The sequence below is a fragment of the Falco punctatus genome (assembly GCF_963210335.1).
Source record: "Falco punctatus genome assembly, chromosome: 4".
Taxonomy (NCBI): Eukaryota; Metazoa; Chordata; class Aves; order Falconiformes; family Falconidae; genus Falco; species Falco punctatus.
Genome location: NC_137583.1, coordinates 9,427,163 through 9,452,048, shown reverse-complemented (window position 1 = coordinate 9,452,048; position 24,886 = coordinate 9,427,163). Strand labels below are relative to the sequence as shown.

The following is a 24,886-nucleotide window of genomic DNA, read 5'->3' as shown; positions in this document are numbered from 1 at the left end:
AAACTGTTATGAGTTCACAGAAGAAAATGCTATTACTTTGTTTAAGACTGTATATTATCTGTTAAAAATAAATAAATCACCCAAACGAAGCAAAAATAACCTTAGACAAAAGAGCAAACGTACAAGCAAAATATTAGTTCAGTGGCAGTGACGGGAGCTGGGTGGAAGCTGTAGGTCAGACGGCATGCGGTGCACTTCATGTGATGCTGGCAGGCAGTGTCCTCACCTACTGACCGCTGCTGCTCTCCCTGCAGGGTGACTGACCTGGCAGGGTTTGCCTTTAGATGCCTGATAAGCAAAACTCTCCCTCACAGAAAGATTGATATGAAAATGATAATAATTTTCCCCACTCTGCCACTAAACCAGCACATAGTAGAAGAGCAAAGTGACTACCTGGAACAAGGAAGAAAGCAAACATTTTTGCTATATGTTTCCTGCAGGCAGAATGGCTATGGTGGCTTTTACAGCTGCAGCAGCCAGCACCGAGGCAACAGCCAGACTCTGCCTAATGCACCACAGGGGCCTTTGTGGATGTTCTCCACTCCAGCACCTTTAATCAAACCCAACAGCAACAGTCACCTTCTGGGCCTACCTGAATTTCTAGGATCTGCACCACATTTTACTGCACCTTAACACTATGGCAGTTGTTCAACCACGAAAACCCTTGCAGGACTCCAGCTCCTAGTGAATGATGGGGAGAACCCTTGCACAGATGTCACAAAGCTGGCAACACCCACCAGGTCCCATTTACTGCAGTGGGTGAGGAGAAATTGGGAAGGTTAAGGGAGCTCTGCGTTCTGCATGCTCTGCCCAGCAGCCCTGTTAGCAGCCCCAGGGCTCTGCCCTCCGAAGCTCCTCCCAGCTGAGGGAATGGGGCTGTGTACCACTGATGCTGTGACTGACAGTCGAAGGCAGTTTTGCCAGTGAGACCATCAAAGGGGAACCAACGAAAGTATGCTTCCTAGCTATATCCAAGAGAAACCTATCCTGAGAACAAGTCACATGAGTTTAATAAACACATCCTTAAAATAGTTAACACTTTTCCTGAAAATCTTCCCGTGATCCTAGCCCCTGATGGAAGTCTCATTGGGGTACACCTACAGCTGTCAGATTTGACGTATAAAATCAAGCTAATCTGCTTCAAATTAAATTTGAGGAGAAAGACCGTAAAAATTAAACACAATTGGTTTAGAATGAAATGGCTACTTTGTAGTTCTTGACCCTTTTATTTATAGTAAATATTAGGCTTGCCTTGGAGTAATTTTTATTTTGAATGTCTGTAATTAATGACATGGTTCATTAGTTGCAGGGAAGCTAACGTAGCTCTGCTATACAGTAGTTCACATAATTGTGGGAGGTAACTCATTCCACATGCTCAAACACTGCAATTTCAAAATATTTTCCTAATAGTTCTCAAATAGAAATATTTCTAAGTGTACATCGAAAACTGCCTATATCCAAGAAACATTAACAGAATGTAGTTTAAGCATAACATGCCAAGCAGTATTATTTTTGGCTGTAACATAATTGGTATCACATGCTGTTGCTATTTTATATACTCTTTTCCTTTTTGCCTTAACTTTCATTATTTTATATGGGCACAGATATTACCTGAGGGTCACTTTGCATAACAAGATGTAGGTGTATACTAGGTACTAGAATTTTTTAGTCATTTAGTTTTCTTGTTTCAAGCTGCAACAAATATATGAAGCAGTCAAAGAAACTAACCTAGCAAGTATTTCCCCTTACACTTGGCAGAATAAACATGATTTTAAAACAGCACTTTAAAAATCAATTTAGATAGGGAAGTGAAGCACTAGATCTAGAGTAAGACTGACTCTGGAAAAAACAAACACAGTGAAAACTATAAATCTCACTTTTCTGTAGGAGTATTTGACTTGAAGTACTTCAGCCCTTACCTGTAAGATCTTCAGAAGCCTGATAACTTGCAGTCCATAACCCAGTGGCTCGGTGGGTCCTTACCCAGTCTTTAAGATGAACCAGACACTCATCTTCCACCCTATAAAGCTCTTTAGATGTGGGCCCGCATAAGATTTATCCTTGTCAGTTGATTGCAAGATCCTCTTTTCCGTGGGCCCAGGCTAAAATGCAACTAAGAAATCCCAATAGTGAAACAGGTACAGGAGATTATTCCCATTCTATCCTGCAGCTGTTCAATGGAGGACCTGGGGGAAGATCAGATATGGCACAGTTAAGAATGTGAAATATTTACCTCTGCTTACTCTCAAAGACATTACATAGATGTGATAATGTAGGTGTAGTAACACTGATGTGGTGATAATGGATATTACTGGTTTCACAGGAGGGACTTGCTATGCATTTGTTTTTTAAGAAACAGTTTTTAAAGACTTTCAGGATATACTTCCAAGTATTAAAAGGTGCTAGCTACTGAAACAGAAGGATTTGATTCCAATCCTGCTAAGTAAATAAAGTCATTATGTGATCTGATCATCTTATGCTTGAGTTTTCCATGATGGTGCAATAAATGCATTAACAGCCCAAACGGGCTCAAGATCAAATATCAACAGTTGCCATAGACTGAAGACTTAACGTTTATGTAAGTAACCAGACCTGAACTCCATACTTCAGGTGCAGGTCTAAATCTCATTGAAGCCTCGAGGGTCCTATCCCTTGGTCTGAAGGGCACTGGGGCTGAGATACTTCTATGGCTGCCAGCAGAGCGTTGACTCCTGACCTCAGGTGTCCTCCTGGCTGCACCCCGACTGCAGAGGTGGGGACAACCTGGCCTGCTTGGGATGGAGCTGAGGCACAGAGGTCAGGCAGGAATCCAGGCACCTGAGATGTTATGGTCTGGGCAAGTAGGGGACCAAAACAGCTTGCTACCTCAGGGGTTACTTGCCCTGCCACATATGGGTTGCCTCTGGAAGTAAAAGCAAAGTTACAGACCTGAAGAAGTACCACTATGTTAAAGCACTTTAAATACATGCTTTATATACACAACTGCAAATCTGGTTTCATTCTGGAAAAGTTAACAGGAAAGTGCTATGTGTGGCTTATTATGATAAGCAGGTGTATTACGTAGGCTATGCCATTTTTCAGGAAACAGGACTGGGATAAAAGCTATGAAGAACATGAGAAATGTTTGCTGACTTGAGGAAAAAAATATTCAACTATTTTCTTATTTTCAGGTTTGAGTTATATGTCAGTAAGAATGTATTGTCTTACTTAATCCTGAGGATCTGTAGTGAACTTTCTTATGGAGCTCTGTTTCTACTTACTTGTTTGCACGTTCCTATTAAATTCTACCTAAAATATTTTGGCATGTTTTTTACATTGGGATTTGATTTCAGTAAATATTCACAGACAAATTAAATACTGCAAAAGGGAAAAATATTTATATTTGGAATAGCCATATGCAAAAATAAAAGTCAGTGCTATTTGCAAATCAAACCTCATTAATTAGAAAATTAGCTAAAAAGATTTTATTTTGATAAAATCAGAAGTGTTATATATCAAACTTTCTTTTCATGTTGGTGTTGTGTACAAATTTATTGCTAAGGGCCTTTTAAGACAAGTGTAACTAACAAGAAAAATGCCAAAATTAATATCAATTTTTTTTGTAGAAAAATACTCATATTTAAATTAGAAAATAACAGAGAAATGAAAATTACTGAAATGGTCATTACTGAGAGCTTCCTCTCCAAAAGCTTGTTTTCAAGATTAGTTGTGTGAGAAGAAATATGGTTATTATTATTTCTTTATATGTACATTTATCTTATACAAACAAAAAAAAAAATCATAGTCCCCAGCCAAAAGCTTATCCGGTACTATGATGTACCAGCAAAGTTTTTAAAAAAACAAATGAATTCAGAAAGCTGCACACATCACCTGCATTTTGCCATTGCCATTTGTGCCACAAGGGAGGGTGTCAATTGCATATCCTGGGAAACACCCCCAAATTTTACCCCTGCACGAGCAAAGCCATGAAAAGCATAATTCACATGATCTGGTCAGGTAGTTCCAAAAAGTCACTTTGGCTAACTGTAAGATTTTTGAGTACCAAGAACAGCATCCAGCATCAACATCACATGAAAAATCCAGTCTGAGATGCCATTATGTGACTAGTTCTAGCCAACATTAGTAAATCAGGTTTGAAGCAAAACAATTATGATTATATCACTTAAAATAATACATTTGTTATGAAATCTTGTGTATAAAATTAAAGACTTTCCATGTTGACCTAGTATAGACCTACACAGCTTGTAAACTACAATCTTTTTTCTTCCTTTTTCACATATTTTCAGTGTAATCCATCTACCTCTTATTTTAAGTAATAACAATCTCCAATTCAGAGATAGTGCAGTTAATCCATAAGAACTCTGGCAAGTAATATCCACAAATATATTTTACACTATGGTTTTGTCTTCAGAAACTATTTTAGAACATCTAACAGCAACACCAACAGCAAAAAAAAAAAAGCTATTTTGTGTGCACTTACATTAGCATTTTTTGGCAATCAGACAGGTACCTGTTGAAGCATCTCCCCTCTTGCTCAGCTGGGCTTCATGCGGTGCAGCTGTGGAGGAGCCCATGATCTGGATGAACCTGAACTGGAAGATGTGTTTCAGTATTGCCGTTAAAGTACTGGAGCTGTTGGTGGGTGATCCAGCCAAGGGACTGGGCTCACCCTTGCGCAGGCTAACCTCCTGCCTTTATCCATACATTGGGATTTCAGATCCTCCGCACCAACTGTGCCATCTTACAGGCTTTCTCCTGCTGAGTGCATGGCTTGCTAACGTAGATACAGTGTATGATTCTCAGCCATAAATAATAATTTTTTACTTATTAGCAGTGATCTGTTTCCAGAAAGTCACATATTGCAGCTTCTACAATGCATGGTGGATAGAATACTGGATCCAGTAGGAGACCTATTTTTTGCGATTACAACTGAATTTATTTGTTCTACATTTGTCAGAAAACATTTTCAGGTATTCTAAATACTGCTATTTATAAAAAAAATAATTAAAAAAAACAACAACCCACCCCTCTCAAATGGAGGTGGAAAGACATTATTTACAGTGAAGGAAAGAGAAGCATAGCTAGATTATGGCTAATTCACGATGATCTGCTGTTGCAACCAAAACACTTTGATATGAGAAACACAGATTGTTCTACTTATGTCAGTTTGTTTTGGATTGGGAATTTTATTGCTTAGAAGGGGAGTGCTAAACCATGGTGTTTCCTAACTTGTTTAAATCAAAGGGGTTTTACTATTTCTCGCATTTGATTTGGCAGTGCTGAAGTTAATAGAACTTTGTCCTTGGGTTCCACATAAGCTGATTCAATGGTTACCATTAAAAATGTCAGTATAGACCCAGAGATACTTCATAAGTAGTAACAGGGATTTGGGACTTCTATCCCAAGTCATGCATAAAATAATATCTGAAATTCAGATACCATTCGTAAACTGTAAGGGAAAGATTTTTATTTTTTTTTCCTAATGGAAGTTGCTGTGTAGAACATCCAAAAAGTTGTCTTCTTCTTATCCATATTTATGAAGGAAATTCTCCATTTTAAATTCCCTGGTAGAATCCAACCATTTGAGCTAATTTTAATTTCAGAATGGATTAGGCCTGAAAACTCAGCTGGCTATACCAAGAGAACAGACTTCCCTGTATTTCCCTCACCCCCCACCCCCCAATTTTGGACATATTGAACATAAAGCAAGACAGGCAGACAGTCATATTTACTTACAGCAGAGACATTGCCAAGTTTATAGAAACAACCTTTATCAAAAGTTTTTTTGTCCGTTATATTTCTCTTCCAGATACATTTTGAATTTTCATTTCTTTTCATATTCCCTTAGATACTTTGTTGATTTTTCTGTCTTGGCAACATAGTCTATCATTATATCTTGTTTTAAAATGTGTTGAGTGATTAGAGAGGAGTCAGCGCAAAAATAGCAACAGCTGTGACTGCCTGTGCCTGACCAAAAATACCCAGCCCTGCCCGCCTTCAGACACATCGAGCTGGTGAGGCCACCCCATGGTCATGTCCGTTCAGAATTCACCTCACCAAAAAGCTGTGCAACAACGATAACCCAGCACTGGCCAAACTCAGTCTCCCATCCCTCTGTATTTATTTCTCTTAGGACAAATAACGTCTACTTACTTACCCTGGGTAAACTGCAGGTGACAAGTTCAGGTCAGTCTGCCTTCCGTTCTATCCTTCTGAGCCTCCATTCTCAATTAAAATAAATAATTTTTAAAAAGAGCTCTTGTAGCTCAGTTTGCCTGTATTGTACATATTTCCTTGTAGCACTTGCACCCACCACACTACTTCTGGTGTTGTCTTTCACAGCAGAGATAATAGACACCAGTTTTTTGAAGAATGACCATCATCTAGAGACTTACTCTTAGTCTTAAAACTTCATCACAGTAATTAATAACAGGTAGCAATCTGCACTCCAATGATGCCTTTACAGTTTGAATTGGTTGAAGGCCTTTCCCTTAAAAAAAACCCACACCACCACCACCACAACAACAAAATAAAAAAAAAAATCACTGTTGGGCTTTTCCCAACAAAGCCACTGCGAGGTACAGGGGGCATTTACTTCACACATGCGTAAGCGGTCAGTCATAACTTCACTCCCACCATTATGCCCCAAAGCTATCACCTTTCCTGCCCTTAAAATGTATTTGCTGATCAGGTTTGGTTTTTTTATAATTTTGTGGGCCTTTCTCATCGTGGAATTCCTGTCATGGTATTTTTACAGATTTTCAGGATAAAAGCAAACCAGCCAACATATTTGCTTGTGGACAAAGCTTTTTGTCTTGGCCAAAAGCCATTTATAGAAGGAATACATCAGTTGGAGGCCTTCCTCTCCAGTCTAAATGAGAAATTGCTCCTTACATTGTCTTTCATCTTTTAAATACATTCCGATCTGATCTAAGCAGCTGTCTATGTTAGATTTATTCCTCTGCTTGTTCACTGATGTTCTCATCTATGCTAATCAGTCTTCCTTTGTACATCTTGAGCACTATCTTCTTAATCAAGTTTATTTTCAGACCTCATTTCTTGGCTTTCATGGTCCAGTTCCTCCATTAATTCTTGTAGATTGAGTTTTTAGACCAGCATGATATCTGACAATCTGATTTAGGTGGCTTTTGCTGTTGTGTTTTTTTTTTTTTTTTTTTTTTTCTTTAATGCTGGGTGTTCATTTTTCCCATTCTAGACATTCCTTTCACAAAATTGCTCTATAATATCTGCAAACAGCTTTAAAACAGTAATATCACATCATTTTATTTCTCTCTCTCTCTCTCTCCCTCCCTATAAATACACACACACGCACATATATAAATAATCCTACACAATTTAAACATGTGGTGGATGTTTCACATTACTGTGTGCTTCCTGGAGACACAAAACAGTGTAACATTTTTATGTGCTTAAGCTTTTCAAAGCTCTGACTTTTGAGTTTTTCTCCAGCCGAACAGCTACGTTCATGCAGTTCATAAATGCCATACAGAATAATAGGTCTATACTTGTTCTCCAGTAACTCATTAATCTTTTGAGTATTATCCATTACAAAGCACCCAGAACAAAAGCCCGTCTGTTTTCATTGTTTAACCAGTCACTACGGTGTGGCAATTCCTGTGGGAAGTATCTTTACACATTTCATTTCTGGAAGGACCCAACCTCACCAAGCTTAACAGCTTCTGGTGCGAGGCGTCATTGGAACAGTTTGGAGTCCACCACAGCAACCTCCAGCGTTAGGATTTCTGGTTCTGCTTCATCTTTGGGATTATAGAAAATGCCTTTCATGGTCACAGAAGGAAAGTCACTAAAAAGGGACTCCCCAAAGCAGCAGGCAGCTGCTTCATTCACTAATGGGTGGCTAAATACCCATTCCTCCCGTGTCTCATGCAAAGCTGCAAGGACTTCAACCAAAGAATCAAGGCATTGGCTTGTCTTGCTTCATCCTCTTCCCAGCATCATCTTTCCCAGGAGGAATATTCTTCCACTTGTCTACCTGCTTTCTCCCAGGAAAAAAAGTCTGTAGGAAGTTAGGCAGGGGGAAGGATGGGAAAACACCGGAGCAGCTCACTGCCCTCCCCTCCACCTCAGCCGCACACCCAGGTTACCTCTTCTTGCCGTACCGTCAAAGATTTTCCTATTAAAGAGATGCAGGCTGTAGCATGGTAAACTTACACCTTCTCCCTACAGCGCTGAGCTCTTGTTGCCGAGATTTCCCATTTCTGAGGACAGGCTGTGCCCCTTGAACAGCCCTGTTGCTATGCTATGCAATAGTATGGGCTCACTGAGCATCTCCTCTCGCGCCACCAGTTACTGCTTTCTCTGTACTTCTATCTCCATTCAGGCACCCTGCCTCTTTCCCCAGATGCTTTAATTCAATGGAAATAGTGAGAGAAATTTGTCTCTATGCCCAGGACCCACCAAGGTCCCATAAACCATTTCAATTTTATTACCTAATCCTGATTATTGAGTATTTTGCCACTTACCTATACTGTGCCAGGGTTTTGGTCCAAACACAAGGCTTAAACAGTGCATCAGGCCTAGGAATGGAAATAAGCTTTTCCCTTTATTTGCTGAAAGTCCTGACTGCTGCCACTAATGTCTGTCGCTCCCCTGACATAAATGTGCTTTTAATCAAAATTTCTTGTCTTCTAGGAAATAGCATGCAAGTCACTGCTTTTATAAGAGTACTGAACTACATGGCATATAACAGAGGCCTCCAAAGTATCTTTAAAAAAAAATAAAAGTGAACAGGCTTTGTAAAACCCAAGTGGCAGCTACAAGCCAAACGCAGTGGGTGGCTTTCACCTATCCTGCTCTAACGCCACAACAGGATTTATGGCAGATTCCCTTAACGGTTGCAGCTCAAGGTGCTGTTATTTGCTTTCACAGTCTGGGAGCTGCGTGCTTTGACATTACCCGCCTGCATTTTCCTTTGATCTGTGATTCAAGATCAGAGAGGGTGTACAAATCACAGGGCTGCCTGGCTGAATAGCTTAGCTAAAAGCACACCCAGCACCCGCGTGCTCTTTCTTACCTGAACCAACAGCGTGATGGCCAAAGCCTGGTCCATGGCCACTTGCATCACTTCCAGGGAAAGAAGAGTGTAAGAGATACTTATTTAAATAGGGACTTTGTTTGCCTTCACTGAACAGCATGGGGCAAACAGATGTTAACGCTGAAGTTCCATTGTATTTTATTGTGGGCTTGCCTTGATAGTGTTCAATTACACACATGGGAAAAATAAATAAAACCACATAAGCTGAAGTCTGTTACAGCTCAGGCCAGTTAGTGTCAGGTCCCTTGTTTATTTTTATTTAATTGAAGATGCTTAGGCATTTAATAGTTTGAGACAGAAAGAGGTCCCTCTGTTGGCTTGTGTTCAGGCTCATTTGTATTCAAATCCACATTTTGGAACAAAGAATCTGAAATGAGCATATATTGAAGTCAAAAGATGCACCAGCCACTGAGCATGGCTCTGGAACATACTGTGCATATAATCTCACAGAACAGGGTTTGTGAAGAACTGTACTTCAAGGGGGTAAAGTCCGTTGCTAAGTTTTTGCACATGCTTAATTTTTAGCAAAAAGGCTGCTTTACCAAAGCTGGTGGAGCTGTGCATGAATCTGCACAAACCTAGTTTAGCGGATGTTGGGTCACGGCCACTGCCTGCTGTTCTGCAATACGAAGAGGAAAACATACTGAGCAAAGACAGCATTTTCTTTTAGGAAAGTGTCTCATTCTTCATCTGCTTTTCCCAGAGTTAACAATCAGATGGGTCTTAATTATATTTCCTTATGCAAACATGTTGTGATTTATATACACTTAAAATTTTATGTAATTTTATAGCTCTCAAGTTAAAAAAACCCAAACAACGAACAGGTAGTCAACAAAAAGCTTTGCCATTCCAATAAATATTTCAACTTTAAATTCAAAATTACACATTTTCAGTGGAACTGAAACTGTTTGTTTTGTTTCATAATGTCAGTCCAAAGTGATCATGTTTAGATTTTACTTTTTTTTTTTTTTTTTTTAAAGAAAAAAGTGTTGGTTTTTTTCCCCTAAGTATAAAATGTTTTCCATGGAAAGGAAAAGGTTACAATAAAAACATACTAAAACCTTTTGTCCAGAATTGTTGGCCACAACTGAATACAACTTAACAGCTACCCATACTGTTGTACAAGTGCCATCACTTATTTCTGTGGCATGCAGCCGTTCCTCACAATCTATTATGTCTTTTATCTGTAATGTGCATAAATGGTATTTTGAGAAGTAATTCATCGTGACAATTGTCAAAATACAAACATGTTTAATATGCTGTGACATTTAAAAAGACTAGAACCATTTCTTAGAGTGGTACTGTAATCGTTTTTCAGAATAAAACAGGAACTAAAAAGCCAAAGCGTACAGTGTATTTATACATAATTGGCCAATCGTGAAAATGACCAAACAAGTTCAGAGCTCAGCCTGTGTGTTAAACACAGCTATGGAAGTGGCATAAATTAAGATTCTATATCTTATTTTCATTTCAAACCACATTACTAGAACTGTAAGAGCTTGGGAAAAAACAGCCTAACAGTACACACTTCTCCAAGAAGCTCATCAAGCCTTAGAGCCTCAGGAGAACTTCATTAAAGCCACTCGCTATTGCTTTTACATATGCCTCCAACTTTGGTTCAAGAAATCATGCCTCTCTGTGCCAAAAAAACTTAAGCAGGCAATTTTAAATGAACAGTTTAAAACATAATATTTGGAAGTTATATAGCACATCTCATCCCAAAGGATCCTGAAGCACTTTTCAAAGCTATCAGACTAACTCCACGACTGTCTCAGAGAAGCCAGATTCCTCCTACCTTCAACTGCAGACTTCCCTGTCCAAAGGCAGTTGGAATTAGGTCCCACAATCAAGTGAGGAAAGATGGAAGAAAGTAACTAAATTTGTAGCTGGAAAATGAAACAAAATGTTTTGCTTCCTGCACACCACCACTGTGTATCATACAGAGTTCTGACAGCAGTGGAAAAGTTCTCATTGTAGAAATGATACACAAATACTGAGCACCAGCTACCAGACATTTCTCATTTCAAGCATTATTGAGAGTAGCAAGAGAGAGTTGAATTAAAGCATTAGCACCAATCTCTGTAATTCATCACCTGTGCACTTCTCTCTGAATCAGAGATGTGTGCCTGATTTATCAGCTCTAGATTTTATCTACAATTGTTGCTACAGTATTTATCTGATTTCTCCAATTCATTACTTACTCTCTGCAGTACCAGTTGAAATGTGATTAGAAGTCCTCCACTTCTGAAAGTGTTCAACATTTTAGAGGGTTTATTCACTTTTTTTTGTTGTTTTGGTCTCTTTTTTTAAGAAGCTGTGAAGCTCTGTTGGTATTTTCCACTATTTCCAGTGGCCAAAATCTAATATTAGAAAATCAAGGTTAGCATTCCAAAACCATACAAGTCCTCTAGCAATTTTTCCATGCTTAGCAGAATGTTTCTTCCTGAACAGAGATTGATTGGTACTGTGAGTAAATAAATAAATATCAAGGGGTGTTTCCCATAACAGCTAGCTCTCTAAGTGTATATAATTTCAATTATTATATATATATATTATTATACTATTGTACCTACAACTAAAATATAAACAGTTCTGAGGCCAAAGGTTATCAGTGCATCTGACAGTACATGTTTAAACATTTACAGAAATTGTCACCAAGAATGAGCACTTACCCAAAATCTTTCTGTACCTTTTAAACTACCCAGACAAGATTTAGATATTCACATCCTTCCTTAACAACCAGGGATTAGCCTGTGCAAAACTCCCCCATCTTCTATGCCTTACAGAGCTCCAATTTCCATCACAACACATAAACTCCAAAATTCACCAAAAAAAGATGTATTTTGCAAAACGCCCTGAGGATCAATTGGCTCACAGGCTTCTCTGGTAAGGAATGACATTAACTAAAGATTTATAGACACCTGCCTCCTCTCTTCAGAGTGAAAGGGGATGCCTTTGCTCATTTTAACTATACAAGTACGACGCTGGAAAGTAATTCTCTCATATGGGATAGTTCAAAGCTGTTTGGAGCTTTCTAAATCAAAACTAGCATCTTGGACTCAGTCTGGGAGCTAATGCCTGTGGATGACAAAGCAGCAGGACCTCATGCTGTTACAACATTATCTATTAAGTAGGCGACACCCTTCTTTATCAGTCTACTCTCCTGGAATTACAGTCTAATCAGAAGCGCAGTACGGGAGCCTTATCTGGAGGTGGCAAAGGCTCCTGGTCCACATCAGAAAGAAACGGTTAAGCTCCTTGCCAGGCACAAAACCGACCTGAAGAAGATCCTGACCAAGCATCCGTAAAAAAGGGGAAACACCAGACTGGCCACATCATCTCTTTCCCCCGCCCCCATTCTACAGCTCTGCTTTCAGTTATATTAGGAGCAGGTTTCAGCCTGCAAAGGTCCCCCTCTGACCTCAGCCTTACCCCACCGAACCAGGCACGAAGCACTGCTGGCTGAATTGGACACGGTGTTGTTTTAAAGCTGGGTGGCATTAGCCAACTGAAAACCTTTCAGACTAAACCTCCTAATTAAGGGCTTCTCTACACCGGGAAATTTACCAGCGTAGTTATAGTGGCTTAATTACAACTGTTATAATTGGGATATAAATATAACTCTCTATTTGGACATTCATGGAAGGACTATGAGTGCTTATCTCTGGTTTAGTTTATGTCACTTTGAAAGCTGCTTAAGGGGAATAAGATATCTTTATTCCATACTATATATATCCAAAGGAGGAGTTATACTGGCCAGACTGGTGTAATTACAACTGGTATAATTATACCAGTATAACCAAGCCAACAAATGTTCCCCTGCAGAAGGTCCTTCCTACCGGACTCGTGTACATGTTAAGAGAATGAGAAAGCAGAAGAAAGCCTGTGGAGTCCCACCAGACAGTCTCCTTGGGAGGGGAGTGCCCTTCAGCACTTACTGAGACTGCAGCAGGGTGTGAAGACTGACAATTGGGATAATATTTAAAATTACAGTGGGTGATATCAGTAGCAGCAGCTGCCAGCACTTTGACTCGGCAATTATACTTGTGCAAAGTGCAAGCATCCAATAATCAGAATTGATCAAGAACTCTACTCACTCCTTAGTGAAATAGTAGCACCTGTAATAGCTGGCCAACAGTGGCCCAGAGCAGGGAAGCAAGCCAGCTGCTCCGTGCTCCTCGAGAGACCCTCACACAAAAATGTAAGCTTATATGGTGTACTTAGGAAGCAGCTTTAATATTCTACTTCCTCTAATTAGGAAATATCTACAGTGTGAATCTGGCATCTCTACTATTTGTTTCTTTCACTATTAAGTTCCTGACATGTCAGATTCTTATGTACAGACACGGCCCTCCATATGCAATTGATGTTGCTCTTCATAGTGACAGAGGTGCACAGAAACTGGAATCTTTTTGAACTCATAGAATAATGAAAAACTTATGAGAATATCCTTTTCGAATTTTTAAAGAAACAAGTTTAAACTAACACTTCACTAGACATTATCCATTATTGATCTCAACAGAAAAATAATCAGAAATAATTGCAGTAATAGTTCTAAGTGAATTCTGAATATGCAGCTGTCTTTATAACAAACTAATACACACTAGCAATATCCAATACCTTGTAAGCCTTTCACAAAAAAGAAAAAAAATATTAGGATAGCGTTTGCTGTTAATAGACAGCTTTAGCTCTTTGAATGTTTCTTTTTATCCTGTTGGACCAAATAGATCTCACCTGCTAGAGAGCTGTCTTCTACAGACAATTAGCTAGCCTGTTTAACAGTTCTGTTCAAAATCTATTTGTTTATATTTGCATAATCTCAGTTGCTTTTATTTGCTAAAATGCAAGATGCCCAACTTCAAGCAAATGAATTTCAACCAGGCAGAAACCAGCTCCACCTGAAACAGGGATACACAGCCCATGGCATGAGTGAAGATAGAATGACATATTGCTAACTTTGGAAATCCAGGAAATCATCTGCTGAAAACTCAGGAAGATTTACGCCTTTCTAATCCAATCATAATTCACTTCCACAAAACATGGAATGAAATCCACAGAGAATCATCCAAGGAAATTCTTTGAGCAGACATATGGGGAAATTCCTCAGCAAAGGTAAAAGGTCATATATTAACCTGAAACAACAGAATTAAAAAAAAGATAGTCCTGGTCTCCAACCCTTGTAAGAATGGTCATTTTCTGAAAACTGTATAGGGCAAGACAAGGGGGAAAACAGCAGCTCTACAGATATAAATAGCATTTCTTCTTGCAGTTGTGCTAACCAATAGTTTAATTTACTGCAGTTGAAGGAGTCAGCACAGGAGTGAGCCTGAACCAGCAGACCTTAAGAGCAGCCAGGGGGCTAACACATGATTTAAAACTCTACTACGAAAAACAAAGTGGCAGAAGCCCAGAAACAGTGAGTTGCCACTGGTCACCTCAGACACCCACTGCCCGCAGTGGAATACAGAATCAGGCCCCTATGTACTTTTTTTCCTGTTGAAATTGCTCTAAGTAGGTGTCATTTGTCATTTCCAATACATCTTCCAGCAAACTCAGTGGAAACAGTGGGAAAAATAGCATTTTGTTCCAGTCAAACCTCAAGATAAATCCAATGTTTTTTCTTTCACTGAAACTAAAGGAAAGATGAACTGACAGGTAAGTCTTACAGCACTATACTCTATATTGCATTTAAGAACATAATTTGAAAGTGCACCACGGAATTTAGTTACCTTTGAATAGTCCTGCCAAGCCACTCCAAGTAGGGCACAAGCGCTAAAAAGCACTTTATGTGAGCATATAAATAGGAACTGAAGCTAATTCTCTCCAACAAATCCTTGAAAAATATCAACTGAAAGCAAACAGAACTGAAAAAAATACTGTCATCTGAGGATTCTCAATAGATGTTCTTTCCTAATTCTCCCCCCACCCCTGCCCATACATTAGACACTTTAGAGGCCATCCGTGTAGGGAGGACAGATGGAATGAAGTGTAGGGAGCCTTGTTGTGCAGTGCATGCATAGAGGGAACGCTGCTGCACTCTTCAAATTCATCAGGGAGGGAAAGGAGACAAGGATTTACATTCTCTGTTGAAGACTGGACCAGGAGATTGTGAAAGAGTTATGCTGTCACTTGAGAAGCCAGCTTGAAGTATACATGGCCAATAATATTCCATGAATTATGGCACTCCAGTGCATAGGCATAGACTAGGTTAAGAGGGTGTAATCAGAACCAGAAAGTAAGGATGTTCTAGGATGACGTGTTGCTTATTGATATCTGCATAAGTAAAATAATGTTCTTTACAACATAACTTTTATGTAGAACTATAATATATACAAATATACATATATATATAGACACATACACACACACACACAAACATATCCCCTAGTACTGTGAAACTGATGTTTCTGGTCTAATGGTAGCAGACTATATGTAAAACTCCAAAAAGATTCATTGAGCTCTTTAACTTCTTCGATCTGATGCGAGGGTTTGGTGGTTTGCTGGGTATTTTAGGATCTTTTTTCAGAACTCATGAAAAAAAAAAAGCAAGTAGGAATAGCAACACAAAATGGAAGAATTTAAAAGGACCTAGAGCCCTATAGCAGAAAAGATCCATCATGATAAAACTATGGAGAAGAAACAGATGTGGAGTAAAGCGGTCTCTAAAGACTGGAACAAAAAATGATAGGTCAATTTTATACGCATTTGCTTTCTTTTTTCTCCTTCATGAATACTGTGATTGTGTTTCTTCGGTGATTATTCAGCTATGTAAAAAAAATGCAAAACCTCATCTACTGTTATGTTTCAGTGTAGTCTGTTTGATAAGCACCTGCTTTTTCATTTATATGAGATGGAACTCTCTTCCAGAAGACAGTGCAGGTAGCCGAAATTCATGTTTCTAAAAGTTCAGTAACAAATTGGCCAAGAGGCTTGTTGGGAGTGTTTTGCGATGTTACAGTTACTCAGTTGTGTTAAGGCTTTAAAAACAGTTCCATACTCTCTTCTTCCAGAAAGTAAACTTTTTAGATTATTATACTTCAGGTCTTACAGGCACCATTCAAGTTTTCTGTCTGAGAGAAAACAGGACTTTCGATAAGCATGATAAATATGAAATACTTTAAGAACTATTTTTCAAATCAGCTTATTTATAGCACTGATCTTAAGACGATATTTTAGAGAAAGGACTTTATATGCACCACACATCCAAGTTCTCTAAAGATATGGAAAAGATACTTGCACCTATATCCCTGTTATTTTAAAAAATGGATAAGTAGCATTTGCAACAGATACAAGATTTTCACTTGATTTCTTATTCTGCATCCATTGGAAAGTCAGTCTACCTTGTTTCAGGACCCTGTAGTTTAATAGGCCAAATATGAAACCAATAGGTAAAATTCTTTGGGGCTGTGCTTGCCCACAACAGACTGAATGACTAGGCTCCTCAATTTTAATTCCTGATTTGAGTAATATAGCATTTCTGGAGCAAAGAATTTTCAGTCCAGCCAGGTCAAGCACTTGACTGCTTCCTGATTGAAATACAAATGCAAAATCCCAAGGGATCCACAACCTGAGTTCTCTGCACTTCCACCTCCTCAGCTATAATATGAGGACAATAGAGTTCAAGGGGAACCCTCTGCTGAATGAAGACCAAACCTAGCACAGTGGGCGCTTGTCTTTTTGGTTTTCTGCTTCTTAAAATTTACTCACAGCCAACTTCCCTCCCCTGTTCCCTTGTCTTCAACTGCTTCAGCTTGGAGTCTGTGCTGTCCTTGCTTGTGCTTATTCTTGGATAATGAATGAAGCTCCTCATAAGACGCCTTGCCTGTCACAAATACAAGCATGCACCAAGTCACCTTTTCTGCAAGTTGGCACTGAGGCACTGCCTCTAATATATGGATGTACCCTTCTGCATAAAAACTGCTTTGTACTAAAGTCATGAAAATGCTGTCTAAAAAAAATTTCATTTTGCTAACAGCTAAAAATGCTGAACCTTATATGCCCTACCTGTTCATAGGTAGTTTTACCAGTACTTCTACATGAAAGCAAGAATATTTCCAATAATGTGGCACGGGTATTTCTATTGACTGTTACAAGAGGACGGAAGGAAAAATGTGTCATTCTTCCCTTTCATGAGGCCATAATCTTTCCTTTCTATGCCTGCCATGTTACAAAGGATTTTTCTTCTTGTGTGAGGCTGAAGCAAAAGCTGGACAGGCACGGAAAGAAGTATAAAGCACAGAGGGTTTTTTCTTGTTTATTTTTCTCATAGAGTATTTAATATTTTTTTTTGCATTAGGGTAACCTCCACTAATCTTAAATCTGTCAGATGCTAATGAAGATAGGGTTGCTGTATTTGGAAAGGAATGAGCAGGACAAATTTCCAGGTTTTCTGCCATGAATATCAGAAGGATAAAGCCTTCTTCTCTCAAGTGAAACAGTTAAGAAATTCATGGTTTGTCCTAATCTGAAACAGCATTGCCTAGAGGTCCCAAATGCAGAGCTGAAAATATGCAACAATCTTTGGTGCATTAGGAGTTGTAGATCATTTACATGCTTGGCAAGGCAGTTTAAGATCATTGTTTACTGTTTAAGAAGTTCTCAAGTGTTTATTGAAAAATATGTTAAATGTGAAATTTCTAAGTATCTTCTAGTAGAAAAAAACCTTTCAAGATAGATGCAAATACGTAATGACTGCCATATGTCAAAAGGATTTCATGGTTAAAAAATGGACTTAGACAATGCTTAAGCTCTCATAAACCCAAGTTTTTTATGGTTTTTCTTTTAAATAAAATCTGGAGGTTTTCTGCCAGGAAAAGTTTTATCAGTGGAAAATAACAGTTCTTGACCTTCCTATCTCTCACAGAATATTTATCTTCCTACTGAGATCTCTGCTTATATCATTACTAGTGGACCTAAAGGATATTAACTAGATATCCCTTATTGAGTCCATACTTATATGGCTTTAAGTGTATCACATTAACTTCAGGTTTTAAGCTGAATTCAAAATACTCTTTGTTTAACATTTCTCCAGAGGACAGATTTCCTGGGAGTTCTTGAAATTATTTGTGTTTGCACTTTGAAAGGCTGAAGAAGCAGGAAGAATGTCTGCCTTAAAGCAAAATGCTATTCTGAAACCCACAGAGTTCTGGTGATGGGAAATCACAAGTCTCCATTAGAGTCTTTATCACTAGGTTTTCCATCCTGCTTTTTAAAGTCTTCTAGAGATAGTGGAATTAGACATTAATTGTGGCTGTGTTGTATTTGATGCTTAGAAACTAGCAGTGGAGGTAGAATATCTTTTTCCCTAAATATTTCACTCACAGCTGTAGACATGAAACAGGCGTACCTAAACAGCTTCATTAACTATAACGGATAATAAAATATTGACAGGGACTTGGGATTCTATCTTAACTAATGCACATATCACAGTAATGTCTCAGAGGCGGTATTATGAGATCCAGGAATGCAGCTGGCTGCTTACAAAATAATTCTATCTATTTTTTCCCCCACAAACAACATGAGCAAAAGAAAAACGTTTCATTTTCCATTGCAACCCAACTGACCAGTGCCAAAACACTAACAAAGAAATGAAATAAAACAATTCTTTATTTCCTGTCTCAGGAGCCATCTGCAAACATTTCCATGTCTGCCAAAAGCATTCTTGATTAGTTCAGCTATCCCAACTAGTCCCAACTAGCTTTCGCTATTAAACATTTAGCACTCTTCCTAAGACATTTATATAGCTGATTCCAAACACTTCTTGCCATGAACTGAAATCTGATCTTCCCTTTCTCCTGGAAGTGAAATAGCCAGCATGCTAAAGCTGCAAACTAAATCCTAACATAGTCAAACAAACCCAGCATTAACCACTTGAACTTCTGGTGTTAAGGTTCAAATTTGATTCAGAATTGTCAAGTGTAACCTCTTCTTACGAGGCTGCTTCAAACACATATAAGTGCAGTTCAAGACCACATCTGGAACAAAAAAAGCCAGCTTTCGAGTTTGATCTTACAGAGGCCCTATGAGCTGTCAACTCCTTAGAAGCTTTTGATAAAAGAATTCAAGTAAGAGATAACCAAACTCTGCACTACTTGAATCAACTAGAGCTCAACTCTTCAACAAGCACCTTGAATTCTGCAGAACTGTCACAAGACAAACTGGAAATTCAACCTCAATTCCAGTTAACCCAAAGGTAACAATGTATTTCCAATTAATAATGAAAATATCACAGCAAATACAGTAGCTTTCATACCACTTACCTTGATACTGCCCTGAAAATTTTTTTTTCAATACTATTTCATCAGTTTTGAGTGAATTACCTACAAATCTCCGCACAGACGAGGTGCCCCATATGCTGCCAGAAACTGTAGCAGCAGAGCAGAGAACAAACCAGCTTTTGACACCTGGTGAGTTGTCAGAGGGTAGCTTGACATAAACACATTTACCTGATTATTTCTACCACAATGAGCAGCAATCAAATCTGTTAAAACTGTTGAAATAGAAATGGTTGTCTTAAGGTTTCAGCATCTCATCACTGGGATAGCTGGATCAATTCACAGCTCTCTTAAGTAAGACCACCTTCAGACTTAGAAGAAGATCATAAATTTAGTTACCGCCCTTACATTATTTTTTTTCTCTTTAATTAAGGGTGCCTTTTTAGAAATTACAGAACTAAAGGAAGTCTCAATGATTAGATATTTAACATATCAGTACATACGAATGCAATGCTTTCACAATGAAAGAGCGTGCCATGTTTACACTCACTTCAGTTTCAATTAGATCTAATTCTGCAAGCAAAGTTTCATGTTTTTTAAAGTGATCACTAAGCAGTCATCTGGCATTTAACTAATGCTATGCAAGGTATATTTTTTGTTTTAAAATGTATTGCATACATTTTGTTAATAGTAGTTACTAAAGGCAATATAGATTTCTTTTACCATCTTAACCTGGATCTAACTCAACCAAAATGCAAAAGTGTCTCTTGTTCCAACCCTGGTCCAATGAAAGCCGATAAGTTCTTTCTAGATTAACAGCGTGCTTTGAAAGTCTTCAAAGCATCTGCTAGGCAGAACTGTGGACTTTCAAAATAATTTGGGCTGGAATTGCAAACAATAAAATAACATTTGCTTAGTTGACCACAGTTACTATGGGAACATGAAGGAAAAAAAGTCTGAAAGACTTGGAAACTGAAAGTATTCTTGGGAAGAACATAGGGCTGATTCTTGAAGATGAGGTAAATCCTCCCAAGGAGCTACAGCAAGAATATTATTATATTGAAAGAAATATGATCTGAGCCTACTGGCCAAAAGCTAAAGACAAGAGAAAGGAAAATTGCCTTCAGATTGCATTGTGATAAACTCCAGTGAGATCTTCTGAAGATGCTGTATATGGGAAACATATCTCTCTCAGCAGATAAATGGGAGCTGGACCTGTCAGAGCGAGCACATTGTAAAACAGATAAATAGCAAGTTATCTATGTACTTGCTTGAAACCTTCACAACCATAGGAAAGATCTTGGACAAGAGGGAAAAAAAACCCCATACTAATGGAAGTATCTTGGGACAGCTGAGGGAAAAGAATAATCAAGTAGGAAAACTACATAAACTTGATATTTTCCACAGTTACAAGATTTTGATGCACTCTTCTGCAGAAAACTTTCCAGTTGTGAATAGCTATTTGCATTAAAGTTGCAACAGAATTTCTGAGGCACAGAAAGTCCCAAGATGTAAAAGTCCTTGGAGACCATAAAGGGCTCAGGAGACAAATGGAAATAACTGGTGTCTTCTGGCTGCAAATCTGAGCCAAACTTCTATCTTGCCTTCTGAACCCAAAGGGCTAAACAGGCCAGTGCCTTGTTCTGGGGCTCCTGTTATCAGAAGAAAACTGAAACAGTCCCTTGAAGCCAGTTAGGCAATGAAATCACTGCTGCTTTTAATATCGTCTTGCCCTAGGCAGCCACCTGTTTCGCCTAGCATATATATTGCAGAATTGGCACTGGCAGCAAAATGCAGTGGGTCAGGCAGTCTCAGTGTCACAAAAACAATGAGAGGAGATAGCACAGCTGCAGAAACCCGCCCGAGGCTCTCTGGATTACAGGATTTTAAAGGAGTGTTTGCAGCACTGACAGTTATGGGCAGACAGTTTTCCCACACAAAGCCATTAGAAAATGATGTGTCCATGGCCAGTCCTGAGCCCCCAAACAGCTTTTGCTGTATCAAGATTAAAGGAAGATGAGGCAGCTGGGGCTAATAAGTTGAAAATCAATGCCATTAACAAAGGGAATAAAAAAAATAAAAATCCAAGCCCTGAAGAAACTGAAACGTCTTACTATGCCTCTTGCTGTGTAGAAACAGATTGTACAGTTGCCCTCGTTCTCCTTGGATTTTACCTCAGATTCAGGAAGATAAAATAAACGGATGACGTCTGAATGTCCTGTATATTAAAAATATTAAAATTTTAATTAAAATGTTAATTAAAATATTAAAAGTGCATATGATTTACATATATGCAGCTGTATGTGTGCATATGTATACATCTGCGCTTTGCTATTGACTACATTGGACTTTGGATCAGACCTAGCATGATATTTTTAGGATCTGAGAGCAGTAACACCTAGAATTAGTGAGGTTACAACCTTTAATTTCACCTTCTATGACCTGCCACAGGTTATGCTGTGACAGCACGGACCCACTTCCCAGCATAATCACACCTTCCTGGTGTTCCAGAGCTAACAATGACATACAGACTGATAAACTTAACGTCGGGAACATTCTTATGCATTAGAATGAGATCAGCTTTTCTGTAAAACTGTTTTGAATAGCCCTTGGCATGCTTTCAGCCTATGTCAGCTAGCTCTGCCCCATAAAACTCATAATCATCATTTCTGTGTTTGGACATAGGTTATTCATATTACAGCTACTCCGTTTTGGAGACCAAGAGATCTTACTAGCATACACACACGCCAGAGTCAGTTGGCCTCAGTGCCAAGGAACGTTTCCAGACACACTCACTTTACTAGTATAGATGCAGCCAAATAGTTCAAATAAATAAAGATCTCACAGCATTATCACTGGCCTACTGTTGATCTGCTTCATCCCCTCATGATTGATGTTTGAAATTCAGAAAGAGCAGCATGAATGTCAGTGACTGAACATACTCAATTGAATACGAGGATCTATATAGGCAAAGATCCACAAATGTGAACCCAAGGCAACATTCCCGTTTCATCTAAGCTACTAGCTTTATGAACCTGAATTCACACTGCATCAGAAAATTTTAAAGGAATAAATAAAAAATTAAAAAGACATCTTCATTAGCAAAGAAATGGCAACTCAAGAATGTTTTTACACTTAGCAACTCATTTGGATTGTTTTGTTTTGCATAGTAACTTGTTTGTGTATAACTGTACATTCTGCCTTTATAACTTTGTCTTAATGTGAAAATGAACTGTCTCATTTCTCTGAACAATATTCATTTACATAACCATATTTTACTCTCTTTCACAATATCAATTTAGACTGTCATATGTTAATCTCTCTTGTTACTCCCTGGCTCCTTTCTAATTACAAAGCTGTCCACCTCTTTCCAAAATTAACAATGAATTATTATTAGGTATTTTCATCTCGGTTCAGTAGAAATAAATTTTCTCCTTTAATGTATTTCTTTTTTTTTGTAAGATCAATGATGATTTATGCATCAGACAGCACAGGCATTTGTATGCAGAGCTTTTCAATAGCTCTAATGAGAAAGATATTTCTTTTGACTTTCTACTAACAAGGAAAAATCACCTGGACTGTGTTGGTTTATAAGCATTTCCCATTTAAGCTGCATTGAGAAAGAACAAGCATCAGACGTACAAAAGCATTATGAGGTTGTAATGTTGCATATTCTGGAAACTCAGAAACTAAAATACTCTATAAATAATGAGATTAATTTGGGGAAGAATGACAGAGGGTAAGGAGGAATGGTGCTCAGAGAAAGACCAAGCAAAGAACTGCAGGATATCTGTGTCGGTCCAAGTGTAGAAAACGCCTTGAATTACCAATTAGCTTAGTAACTAGAGCATGTCACTAGAACAACAGATTGACTGAATTTCAACTGGAAAATTATTCCCATAGCAAGTGATTTTGAGACCAACAAGGAAGGACAAAGAAATCTGTAGGAAAACACTCCTAACCAGAAAACATCAGGAAAAGACGACTATGAGTCCAGCCAAAGAGCTGTATGGTTTCAGAACCAGAGGAAGTGCCGGTGCATTTGAACCCATTAAAGCACTGAAGCAGAATTTTATTTTACTTGTTCTTCTCTTACAAGCTTAATAGTATTCCATAAAACAAAGCCCCTTTCAGTGGCTTAGCTCCCTATTCTCACCTAAGACACATAGCAAATCTGCTTAGCGTTCATCTAACACTAAAAGCATACTTTCTCCCAGTCAGGGAACTGCAATCTTCAAGCACCAGATTTAGAATCGTGGCATTTTATTTTGCATCTGATGCATTATATTGTTAGAAGATCATGCTATTCTTTTGATAGCATTCTACTTCATCTAAGACTGCAAAGATAAACTGAGAGATTAACATACCTCAAAGATCAAGATCTTCAGCAAATGTATCCACAACAGGGACATTACTACCAATTACAAGAGGAATAGACTAGTTCTAATAGGAGTAGGATAAATATTCCTCTTTGTATAGTGTTTTAAAAGACTCAAAAATCTTAGTTTCTTTATCTTCTCATTTCCCTTACAAAGAACGTAAGGCCTAGAATGAAAAAAAAATATATTGTTTTTGATCTTTGTTCACTGAGGGTGAGCCTCAGTAAATTCTCAGTGAAAACCATAATAAGTCCTGCTGACGCAGGTGTGTTGTAAGCCTAACTTTCTCTGGTTATGAATTTCATCATGAGCTTCTTCTAGCTGACATGATGTCTATCAGGCAGAACATTAACAGTATTATCCTTTTATATAGGTTATTTTTACATATCTTCCCACATATTGTAACAGATGAAAAGTATTTTTTGTAAAAAGTAATTTTGCCATCTGCAACCAAATCAACCAATTTGAACTAAAGTTTGCCCAAGTTAGGCAAAAGGCTTTAATCAGGCTTTGGCTCACTTTCTAAATGTGGCTGAGATGTTTTATAGCTGTTTCCAGAAAACAAACCTTCACTATAAATCAGCACTGCACATTACCTGCTCAGCTTCATACATGCACATGTGTTTCCTGGACTTGTTAATAAAAGCTATCCTGCCTTATTATAAAATCTAATTCCACATTTTCTTCTCTGATTCTTTTCAGAAATAGGCTAAAAGCATAATAAAAGAACTTCCATTTATTTTATTCTCTTCCCGTCATTAATTAATGGCACAAATACATTATCATACTTCAAATACACTCTGAAACTGTGATTTTAATATACTTTATTGAAAAAAGTACACAGTTTTAAATTATTTTCAATGGGACAAAGCAATGGTCACCTCTATCTACCAAGTCCTTTTCTGATGAATCATGACTGCCATATGCCAAATTCACATCTGCATGACTTGCAAAGTAAAAAGATAAATCTTTTTTCAACATATCTTTAAGAATTTATATCACCAACAGTTTAAAATCATGAAATGCTGATGCTCTGACTATATTTCATGTCCTTTATGTTGCACCATTTCCCAGTTCACAGTTTATCCATGTATTAGCATGCCAATTGAACACATCAGTCAATGTCACCTTGAGAAAACCATCAATAGCAGAAGAAGAAGAAGAAGAGGAGGTTTAGCACTAAGGCCTGAGACACCACCACATTCTCTTGCATTTTC

General features: G+C 38.3%; 1 protein-coding gene across 1 annotated transcript in view; it reads right to left on the bottom strand.

The window, feature by feature from the left end:
* Positions 1-45: 45 nt before the first annotated feature.
* The window catches only part of CACNA2D3 (calcium voltage-gated channel auxiliary subunit alpha2delta 3), a 492,915-nt gene continuing 468,074 nt past the window's right edge, over positions 46-24,886 (bottom strand). The window contains exon 38 of the mRNA XM_080385033.1: positions 46-24,886. Within this exon, the coding sequence (XP_080241159.1) occupies positions 24,794-24,886 (93 nt within the window). The 3' untranslated portion in view covers positions 46-24,793.